The sequence below is a fragment of the Lepidochelys olivacea genome, assembly GCF_965140295.1.
Source record: "Lepidochelys olivacea isolate rLepOli2 genome assembly, chromosome: 9".
Lineage (NCBI taxonomy): Eukaryota > Metazoa > Chordata > Testudines > Cheloniidae > Lepidochelys > Lepidochelys olivacea.
The window spans coordinates 88,034,467-88,046,526 of NC_140419.1; the positions used below are offsets into that span (position 1 = coordinate 88,034,467).

The window sequence follows — 12,060 nt, forward strand, 5'->3', positions numbered from 1 at the left end:
GCTGCTACTCTAATACCTATTTTGTGACAGATTTCAGAGTAACAGCCGTGTTAGTCTGTATTCGCAAAAAGAAAAGGAGTACTTGTGGCACCTTAGTGACAGTGGACATTGGGATTCAAAATGTTAAAACTTTATAACCATTAAACACAAATCGCCAGTATCACATGTCAAAGTACACAGAGTAAATCAAACTTTAATAAGTTCTCTAGCAGCATTTTTCTTATTTTGCTTATTTGTAAATTTCAGTTAGTATTGATGGAAATATTTTTTCATGGTTTGTGTGCATTTGATGAAATTAATGTTTACCCGTTGTGACAGGGTCGGGCCAGATGGCTATAGGAGAGTAATAGAAAGCGGATATATTAGCCCCAGGCTAAGTAGGTCCCTTTTCCCTGGGTAAGGGAAAGGTTCCAGAACAATCAGGGGACTCCTGGCTTAAGAAGAGACAGAGAGACTAGCTAATTTACAGCCCAGCTTCAAGGAGAAGAGCTGAGGACACCTGTTTTGAAAGAGGTGACTAGGACTCTTCTGTACACCCAGACTGGAGTGATCTAGGGCAACTAACCAAAGTGAGTTACACTAGATGGAAGGAGTTAATAAATCAGACCTCATGAGGGATACATGTCTTGAACCAATTTAGTCTGAGTAATTGACTGAAAGAACCTGAGGGGTCCCTGACTGCAATATACCTACAGAGCCATGAATGGCTGCAAGGGGGCATGCTGGATGGTAATGCCTCATGGCAGGTACAAACATAAGAAATGTAACTTGGAAGTCTGAGAAATGATACGTCACAAATATTTTCTCTGCATTAAGTTTAAAAGCAAAGAGCTAACAGTTTAAATTTAAAGTGAAACTGATTGTTTGGGGCAGTGTGGGCTCTGCTATATGGGCAGGATAGGTGGTCATGTTGTGCTGATGGGCTATATTGTACTGAATAAGTATCTGAATAATGGTTTTCAGTGCATACTTTGATGTTGACACCTTAATTCTTTGACAGCCTTACCTCACTGAGGAGTATCCTATGCCATGAGTAACCCTTTAGAAACCAATGGGCCTGCTCATCGAGTAAGGCATTCCTTAACATGAGCAATGACATGAAAATCGTCTGTATTCACTAGGCACAATTAAAAGCAGAAGCATCCAACATTTTGCAGTTTCCAGTAAATCCACCATTAATCACACTTGCAGTAATTATTTCTGGGACAAATCTAACAAACAGACAACACAGAAGAGAGAGAGGAAACTGGGTATTAGTCAGGTTCCTTGATTCCCATTCCTCTTCCTCTTGGCCATCCATTCAGGCAGTTGGTCTCATGAGGGTTAACGGTCCAATTAGAGTCTTGGGTCTACTTATACCCATTTGACCTTCAGCAGCAAAGCTGGACTATTATATATGATATCTTAAATTCATAAAACATTTCACATACAGGGCTAGCTCCTCAGCTCATGTTAAATCAGCAAAGCTGCATTGAAGACAATGATTCAAAGGAGAATCTGGCCTAAAAACAGTTTAAGTCTAATCTTTCACCCCATGGTAAACACCATAGCAGGGTGTTTCCTAGCTATGAGACAATATTTTAAGACAATTGTAGGCCATGGGGGAATAAGAAAAATTAAATTCAGCCCAAATAATCAGAATAAATCAAGAAAACAAAGCGACAGAAAGAAAACGATGGGGGAGAAAGAGAGAGAAGGTCTGTAAAAACGTTGGATGATTTATGAAGTATAAAAGGAAGTCCTTGTGTTTCCATCACAACCTAACTGACACAACTATTCCAGCAAAAGCCCCCGTGTATCCATAGTTATACCAGCAAAAAGTCCTTTTGCCAATATAACTCATTTCATTTGGGGAACTGGAACCTTTTCTAGTGCAGACAATGCAACCATTTGGTGTCATTCAGAAACAGCTCCGTCACTTTTGAAACTTGCAATTTAAGTTTTTAAACTTTTGTGGGAGAAAAAATTATATTAATAAAATCAGTTGCTGAAAAAATGAAAGCTAGAACAGGATTGTCTCCAGGACACAGCAGGTAGCTAATTTAAAAAGCTCAGGAATATTGTTGAAATTATTATGCAAGCTTATTAAATGCAATGTATATTTAAATTGAAAAAAAACTTTCTTTATTAGGCCCAGATAGGTGAATTTTCATAGCCTCCAGCAGTTAAGCATATTGGGTAAAAGTCGGGTTAGATTAATTTCTAATCTTTATGGAAATCCATTTTTTAATAAATGGATTTCCAAGTTATGAATATGACACTTAAGAGTTTAGAATATCTGTAGCACAAGGTTCATCATTTAAATATGTGGGGAAAGTAAAATGAAAGAGTTTTTTATTTTAAGATTATATGAAAACTTTTGTTTACATATATTTTTATATTTTAACATAATATTCTAGCTGAGTTATTCCTATAGTGTGTTGAAATAACATAGAAATCTTATCATTAGAATTTATAAAATATTTAGCTTTAATTTTCTTTTTCCTATTATGCAATTAGAAACTTATTATAAAACACAGTTAAGTGAACTCATTGTTGACTTAGATAATTAAAATAAAGAATATGAAGTGAATTTTTAATGCTTTTTAGATTAGCCCCAGAATGATCAACAGATTTGTCTCCTTTTCAAGGATATCTACCAATAATGCTTCAGACTGTATATGATGTCTTCTAACAAAATTAATGAACATTCAGAATTAAGGACATGCTCATCCGGGATGGTTCTGAGCTCTTAAAGCATCCAGTGTTGTGGAAGAAAGAACAGATATAATTTAACAAAGGGTCCAGTATAGCAATTACATGATCTTTGAGCTTTTTTATGATGTGACATTTATGGACAGAATTGTTTGGGACCATCTACCTATTTTGGGGTTTTATATTCTGCTCATCACTATAGTATCTCGGTACCATCCACTGTGGAGTATTCTTTTGTTTAACTTCCTATGCGAACATGATATGCCAGGACAAACAGAAATGTAGTCAGCTATTGTTTCTCCCAGTTTGGGGGATTTTATGCATATGTTTTTCTCCAAGAAGAACTAAAGAGTTTGTTGTGTGTTTGGATATTCAAAACACGGTAGCTTGAACTGAAAGCACATGCTTAGTCATATTTATTAGGTGAGCTCCTGGTTTTAAACGGAAACCTTCTGTGTGCTTGTGCTATTTTGCTGTAGTTAGGATGGTCATTAGATTTGATTTCTCGTGCCTTGCCTGAGAACAGAAATCTATGAAGAGTCATGAGAACTGTACTTGGATCTCCCAACCTGAAGAATCCCTCTCCAGTGTCCTCTTAAACAGCATTTTTAGGAGCTTAGTATTAACTAATTGAAACAATGATGGAAACCTGAGAGTTCAGACTCTGCCCACAGAGTGCTGATGTGTCAAGTGGTTGAGCAAGAGGAGGCAACTGAACAAAGTATCTTCTCCGCTTTGCAGCCTTATTATCAGAGAAATGTTGTTGAAGTTCACCATTAGCTTTCAAAGGAAAACAGTGTCCGTTCTCCAGCGCAGCCACTGGTTCATTAGTTCATGGCAGGAATTGTTTTCGAATTTTCCTTTGACTTTGGAAAGCATATGAAGAGATCACTGGTCTAGAACTGTTGACCAAAGGGAGGCCCTACACTCAATTTGATGGCATTTCTCTGTCTCAGTGCAATGCAATAACTTTTGAACTCTGCATCCGATCTGTTCCAAAATTTCAGGAAATATTCTAGGCATCAGTGCCCAGAACCCTATTGAATTTGGTGAAAATCTGAAAACTTGAAATGGATATGGGGGACACATGGTGCCACTGGCATCTGATTAGGGGCACGAGGATTAGAGGAGAATGAGGGGGCACACAGAACCCCTGGCATGGGGGGCAGAATGTGGGATGCTGGAATGGAGGGAGGCAGGCAATGGGAGTACAAAGAGCTGCTGGTACAGGAGAAGAGGGAAACACAGAGAGAGCACACAGAGCCTGGGCTTTTTATCCAGGTTATTTCACAGCATTTGGAATGAAGAACATGACTTAGTATTTTTGAAGTTTTTCACAAGTATGTGTTTTTGTTTCCATTTTCAATCTGTTCTGCTTATGTCATTTTATTTGGTGAGCTAGATTTAGATTGGTAATGTTGAGATAAAACAATAACAATATCTGGGCCATCCAGACCACATCTTTTACTCACAAGGCTGATTTTATTGACTGCAATTTGTTACATGAGAACTAGTTTTGCCATATTTCTGGTCTACTTGAACAGTGTGGATTCTCCAACCCTGTTGCATCCGCTATGCTGACAATGGCTGGGGGTGATGTAGGTGTCACCACACTGGCATTATATTATCAGATCATCTCTCTACACCTGGCTGATCCTTCTGTGCCTGGCTATGTTAATATGTGAAAAGCAGCAACAATGCAGGATTTGGGCCTGTCTAATTACAGATATCCTCATCTGGTGTAATTAACCTGAGCCAGATCCTCGACTGGTATAAATTAGCATAGTTCTGTTGAAGTCAATGCAGCTATGCTAATTTATACCAGCTAAGGAGCTGGCCTGTACTCTCCAGCTAAGTGGATGGGTGTAATTTACTGCACTGGAAGAATTTACCCAAAATAATAAATTTTGTGGACATAACACTTTCTGGGAGACAACTGAAGGGTCTGTTGAATAAAATTGTTCTTCTTTAGGTAAGCAAAAGAGAAATGCTGAACTTTATCCAGATTTAATTTATACAAGTGTTGTGCATTGCAACATGCTAAAGGCACTCAGTAATACTAAATTATTTCAACAAAACTTTAAAGTCTGTCTGTATTTTTTCATGCTCACTTGCAATATATTCCCCAAGGAAATATATTTGTATTTTAGCATAATTTTGTCATTTTTGTAGCCTATAAGGTTTATATATAGTTTTATATATAGTTATCTACATAGAATGTTTTTAAAAGGTATTGCTGAATAAAACTGTTCCTGACCCTAAAACATTAAAAATGACATTCCTATACATATGTTGTAAATCACACAGCTGTCAACATCTGTAATGTTTATTGCATGGGGGTTTGGTTTTTATTACTTCTTTCTTTCTGTTGAAAGATTGAAATTGATAAAGAATTTAAATATGTACTTTTAAAAAAAATTCATATAGAGTGTCACTTTTTGCCATTATAGACATTCAAGGGGGAATGTTTATATACAATAGTTCAGAGTAAGAAATTATCATTCTTTAAAACCTGTCAGGGGAAAATCTTTCCACCATTTGGTGTGTTACACGTTTTAAATCCCGTTTTAAATCAGAATAGACATGGTTATTCTGGCTTATACTTATAGTGCTATCAACTAGCTTCTGAGAAGGAGGAGGAAACATTCCTCTGGCAGGTTAATTGCAGAATAACAAGCAAATTCTGTCTGCTGAAACTAATTATTTTAAATAAATTTAAACTATATTGAGCCCTCTTATAATGAAACCATTCTTTTCACAGAACAACTTCACTCTAAGTGGAGGTAGAATTGCAACTGGCATATTGTGATTTATTGAAACAATTCAGGACTTTTAATTCTCCTTCACTATGAATGGAGTTTCACTAGTGCCCTATCCATGCAGAAAAATTTACTGTGAATAGAAATGACTTGCAAGAACTGATCTTGTCACCATGAAATAGTTTTTATACTTTGATCAGCCAGCTGTTGATGGGCAAGAGCAAAGCTTTTTAAACACAGACCTTGAAAACCATTGCAGAATTTGGGACATATTCCTGTGATGAGGGGCCTATATATGAGTAATACTGTATTTTTCCAGGGCTGTGGGTTGCTTGCTGTTTGACATGTGTTATTTCCTTTCTGTGTATTAGCGCGTTGGCTTTTATTGCCATAAGTGAAGGCCATTACCATTGGTACAAACTGATTAATATCTCAGTGATCACTTTGCTGTAATAAATTAGTCACACTTTGTCTTTTAACTCAATCCACCTGGACCCTGTACTTTTCAAACTGTTTAAATAAAAACTGTATCCTAGATTTCTGGAAACACCTATGAGAATCAGGAATGGATGTGTGATACACTGGCTTAGGGCTTGATCCAAAATGCACCCAAGTAAATGGAAGTCTTATCATTGGTTTCAGTGGGCTTTGGATCAGGGCCCTATGGCATGCAATTAGTGGCTGGCCCTAACAAATATAAGGCTTGCTACTTACTTGCTGCTAACGAAGGAGTAGTTCATGTGGTTGCAACCTGTATTTCATGATAAAAGTCCTTCATTTAATCACTCTTGATGATCGATGTCTGTATGTATTATCATGCATAGTCCATAACAGAACATGATATTACCATCTAAAAGTATGTATTCTTTGAATCCTATATAGAATTATGCACTATGGACTGTGGCAGCCATGGGGTTTGTTCAAGAGGAATATGCCAATGTGAAGAAGGCTGGGTAGGACCAAGCTGTGAGGAACGTACATGCCACTCTCACTGTGCTGAACATGGCCAGTGCAAAGATGGGAAGTGTGAGTGCAGCCCTGGATGGGAAGGGGATCATTGCACCATTGGTAAGATTTTATATGTTGTTTTTTTTAAAGGCTGACTAGCTAATAGGAAGATCTGCTGCAGCCATCAACGTGAAGATCTTTTGGAAAAATTAGAGAGCCAAATTCAGGCCTGGAGTACAGAGATGCCTCTCCACTGACTTTGATGGATTGGCACACACTTACACCATAATCATATTTGTCCCACAGACTGGGCAATGCAGCTTTTGCTTTACATGCAGCAATACTGATGTAATAGTTGGACGTATCCAATCAAAGTTCTATAGGTTACATTCTAATGCACAGCTGAGCTACATTCCTATAGGTACTGAGAATCATAAAAAAAATACTTAAAAATTATTAATAAAAGTTGTGAGAGGCTGAAACTAGCAGGCAGCTTAAATAATTCTAAATCTGCTGCCTTCCCATCATAGGATTTAAATATTTTGCTTGTCACAAGAGATGGTTTTACAGTAGCCGACAACTGCAATATTGTTAATAAGAAGGTAAAGTTTATGGGTCTTTTCAGAAGTCACTACTCAGCTGTACAAATGTTAATTGTTATATTTTAATAAAATGTGACACATTTTTACAAAGCTTAATAGTGTTTCTTGCCAAAATGTCATTACTGTTTTCCCAGAGCATTCTTATTCTTAAACATTTTAATTGCATGTAAGAGACCAGGATACCTAATTTTGAGAGGTAGGTAGTCCAAATTTTCAGGCTTTGCAAATACTGCGCTTATCTTTTTTCTTTTCTGTATTTTGAAAATTTGGCCCTTCCTCATTTAATTAAATGGCTAAATTCTATAGCCAGTGATTCAATTACCTTATAATACCTGCTTATAGGGAGTAAAATTGATAAAAAATAAAGGTAATTTTCTTTATTGTTAGTAAAAAATGATTTTGTTCAAGAGATTTAGTTTTGGTTTTAAAAGGAAGATAACTAAGCAATGAGTGAATTAAGTAGAAGGCACAGCCTGCATTACACATGGTAGTGCCCATAATATTAAAAAAACAATAACTGAAGAACACACACGTAGCTGCAATTATTGTTTGTTGCTATATGAGTCCTTTCTGACATCCTGGATAACAAAATCAGCTATTTGTTTTATTCAAAGTGGTAGGAATAGACCTGATTAAAATAAGAGAGAAGCACTTTATCTTAACCAAAGTATGGTAAACTATTAGCAAATGGTTTCTGTGTTTGAAATTCAATCTATCACAGTTTTGTTTTTTCTTTTTTAAGCTCACTACTTGGATGCTGTGCGAGGTAAGCTTTTCATATCAGCATTGCAAAGGAATAATGAAAGGGTATAAAAGTGTTGGGAATGGGGGTATTTGGGTGACTTGTTCCCTTTTGAGCCTCCCATTTCCTGTACTGTTAAGATACAATATACGATCAAATGGATACAATACGATCAAATGGATGACTGGATAGGTAGGTATCTATTTACAGAGAAGTCTCGTTTGTCAAACAAAATATCAGTACATTCTGCATTCTTAGCTCTTTATATTGTCTCAATATTTCATCAGAAGCAGAGGTGTCTAAAGTAAGCATGACTGGAATGTGGCTTTCACATTTGGTTACCAATTTCCATATATATGTAATATGCTACGTGAGGCGAGTCAGATTTCTGCTCATGGTTTCCATTCACGGAGTGATGACAGCACTGAGGACTTGGTATTACCAGAATAATTTGTGTCAATCCTTCCTTCTATTAGAACAACATTTCCATATTTTTATCATCTGCAGCTAGAGAGTAGGTTTCATTTGTGAAGGAAATATGCTTCTCTAAGACTTTGGAGGTGGGGGAGAAATGTAAAACAACACATGTTTTAAAACCTGGCATTGTACAGTACTGTGTGAGGTTTTGAGATTCAGAGGGATTTATAAATATTTGCTCTACCTCACACCCGCATTGGTTGCTGCTTTGAGCAATTTGTGTGTTTGCCCTTTGGCAGAAAACGCTATCTGGGCTACAGATGATATAGTTGATTAAACCATTCCAGACCCAAAGAGCCAAATTCTGTATAGATTTGCACCCTGTGCATGTCCTTTGACATAAATTTGCTCTGCAGGGCCTATGGCTTGTTTCTGGCCCTACATGTCTATGTCTTTCATGGTTTGGAAGCAATCTCTCAGTCCTAGCCACACTGTTGTGTAAGAAATCACACTGTCCCAACGAGAAACTGCAGAACTGGAATTAATTTGCAAACTGGACACCATCAAATGAGACCTGAATAAAGACTGGGAGTGGGTGAGTCAATACAAGAACTAAAAAATTTCCCCCTACTGTTACTCACACTTGTCAACTGTTTGAAATGAGCCACCCTGATTACCACTACAAAAGTGATTTTTCATCCTGTTGATAATAGCCCATTTTAATTGAATTGTCTCGACCCCTCACTTGGTAAGGCAACTCCCATCTTCTCATGTACTGTTATACATATCTTCCTACTGTATTTTCCACTCCATGCATCTGATGATGTGGGTTTTAGCCCATGAAAGCTTATGCCCAAATAAATTTGTTAGTCTCTAAGGTGTCACTAGTACTCCTCGTTGTTTTTGTTTCTACTGTCCCCTGGGAAGATGGCTCTCAGCAGAGATATCAGATGAAGCAGGATTCCAAAAAGGATTGGGCACTTATTTATGTATTTATTATTTTATCTCTTCAGAATTGAATAACAATAAAAATGTCATACAAAAATCCCTAGGTTACCTGAGAATTACTAGACTTACACAGTGAATGAGCTGCCAAAATCTTAACAACTGGTTCCCTCCTCGCCCCGTGGCCCACCCCAGCCCTCTGGGAACTCCTGCCCCATCCAACGCCCTGTGTTTCTTGATGCCCCCCAACCCCTGCCCCATCCACCGCCCTGTGTTTCTTGATGCCCCCCCCAACCCCTGCCCCATCCACCCTCCTCCCCTGTCTCCTGACTGGCCCCAGAACTGGGCAGGAGGGTCTTGTGGGCCACCGTAGTGGGTGCCCACCCTGCCCCTAAGAGCCAGAGGGACCTGCCAGGGGGCGAGGTGGGGAGTCCCGGCGGTGCTTACCTGGGGCAGCTCCCAGGAAGCATCCGGCAGGTCCCTCTGGCTCCTAGGGGTGGGGTAGTATGGCTAAGGGGGGAGCAGGGAGAGCGGCTGCTCCCCCCACTGATCACATCAAAAGTGGCGCCTTAGGCCTGGAGCACCCATGGGGAAAACTTAGTGGGTGCAGAGCACCCACAGGCAGCTCCCCGCCCCATGCCCGGCCACAGCTAACCTCACTTCCGCTCCGCCTCCTCCCCTGAATGCGCCGCCCCCCTCTGCTTCTCCAAATCAGCTGTTCGCACAGGAAGCCTGGGAGGGCTGAGAAGCAAGCGGCGGCTTCGCACCCGGGCCCAGGGAGGCGGAGGTGAGCTGGGGCGGGGAGCGGTTCCCCTGTGCGCCCCCCCCCCGGTTACTTGCTGCAGTGCGGGTGGCCCTCCTCATGCCCCCCTGCCCCAGCTCACGTCCGCTCCGCCTCGGCCTCCCTAGGCCTGAGCGTGAAGCTGCCACCTGCTTCTCAGCCCCCCGGCTTCCCGTGCGAACAGCTGATTCGCAGGAAGCCGGGGGGGGGGGCAGAGAAGCAGAGCGGGGCGGTGCGTTCAGGGGAGGAGGCGGAGTGGAGGTGAGCTGGGGCCAGGGCAGGGAGCTGCCGGTGGGTGCTCTGCACCCATCAAATTCTCCTCATGGGTGTTCCAGCCCCGGAGCACCCATGGAGTTGGCGCCTAAGGCGCCACTTTTGGCCGGCTGTTAAATTTTGAAGCCCTTTTAGAACCGGTTGTCCCTCGAGGCACAACTGGTTCTAAAAGGGCTTCAAAATTTAACAACCGGTTCTAGCAAATGGGTGCAAACCGGCTCCAGCTCACCACTGGACTTACATTCATAAAGGACAACCACCCACAGCAAAATATAATCATAAAATATACCAATAATGAATTAACTCAGCTGGCCAATAAATCTAAACAGGAAAACAGCCCCTTTAATCTCCTCGGGAACATACCCTCAACTTTCAAAAAAAAATCTATGAAATAAATGGCTTTGATAGTGTACTGGAAGATCGTCAAGATCAAGCTATTTCAGACCAATGAGGGACCTAGAGTCCCAAGGCCCTTATAGACCACACCTTACCAGCAGACCCTCTCTATTTTATAATGATGGGGGGATATAGCTCAAGTCTCCCTGCTGATGGCAACATGTCTTGGGGGGAGAGGTGATACTTCAGGTAGGCAGATGCTAGGAAATGAAAGGCCTATAGGATGTAAGTAACAATTTAAACTCTACCAGGAGACCTGTAGGCAACTGATGCAGATCTTGGAGCCATGGTGTCATGTATAATTTATGTGGATAACAAGAACTATCCAGAGCTATACAAGTAAGGATTAAAAAAGCAAAACACAAGGATCCTTGAAAGAAACTACCCTCTGTCTTTTGGGAGTTAGGAAAAAACATTCTCTGTGTGCAGGCTGTTCTGTAATGCACCTTTCTCTGAAGCACATGCTACTGGCCACTCTGACCAGAACACTGGACTAGATGGGCCAGTACAGAAGTTGGACCAATAAAAGGTATTACCTCATCCATTTTGTGTCTCTAGATGGACCACTGGTATTTAGGCTCTGTCTCTTTGGCTGGCAGTTCCAAACACTTTTTCCAATATCTCCTTTAGCGGCTGCCAGAAACCCCTGCAGACTGAGTCTTCCTTCCTCTTGGAATCAAATCTTTTCCTTTTGATAGTGCAGAAGTGTCAACACACACTTTCAGATAAAGAGCATTGAATTCATGAGAGTCCATTCTGGCAAAGAGAAAGCACTCGTTTAGAAAGGGATGCCACTTGTAGTGTTAAATTGATTGCTAAGCGCCATCCACTGTCCTTTGGCTCCCTGTGTGGTAAGGTAAAAATCTGACAAAAATATGTACTGGCACCAAACTATACAAGCAGATGGACATTAGTGGGCACATCCAAGATACTATCTCTCTGTCACACCGAGCAAGGAACCTAGTTGAAAATGCTGAAATTATTGTTAATTCAGAGTTTGCAAACCCTGGGGATGATGCAATTGATCCATTTTAGATCTAGTTTCATAATTTACAGAAAGAAATCAAAACATTTCCCATAGCCACCAAAGGGCAAGTGTTTGTCTTATTTATAGATTCATAGATTCATGGATATTTAGGTCAGAAGGGACCATTATGATCATCTAATCTGACATTCTGCACAACGCAGGTCACAGAATTTCACCCAGCACTCCTGCGAAAAACCTCTCACCTATGTCTGAGCTCTTGAAGTCCTCAAATCATGGTTTAAAGACTTCAAGGAGCAGAGAATCCTCCAGCAAGTGACCCGTGCCCCATGCTACAGAGGAAGGCAAAAAACCTCCATGGCCTCTTCCAATCTGCCCTGGAGGAAAATTCCTTCCCGACCCCAAATATGGCGATCAGCTAAACCCTGAGCAGATGGGCAAGATTCACCAGCCAGATACTACAGAAAATTCTTTCCTGGGTAACTCAGATCCCACCTCATCTAATCATACAATCATAG

At 40.4% G+C, this 12,060-nt stretch overlaps 1 protein-coding gene across 1 annotated transcript in view; it reads left to right on the forward strand.

Moving 5' to 3' along the window:
• TENM1 (teneurin transmembrane protein 1) overlaps positions 1 to 12,060 on the forward strand; it is a 535,025-nt gene that overhangs the window by 378,259 nt on the left and 144,706 nt on the right. The window contains exons 15-16 of the mRNA XM_084638540.1: positions 6,336 to 6,521; positions 7,746 to 7,769. Of these exons, the coding sequence (XP_084494666.1) occupies positions 6,336 to 6,521; positions 7,746 to 7,769 (210 nt within the window). The remainder of the gene's footprint in view (positions 1 to 6,335; positions 6,522 to 7,745; positions 7,770 to 12,060) is intronic.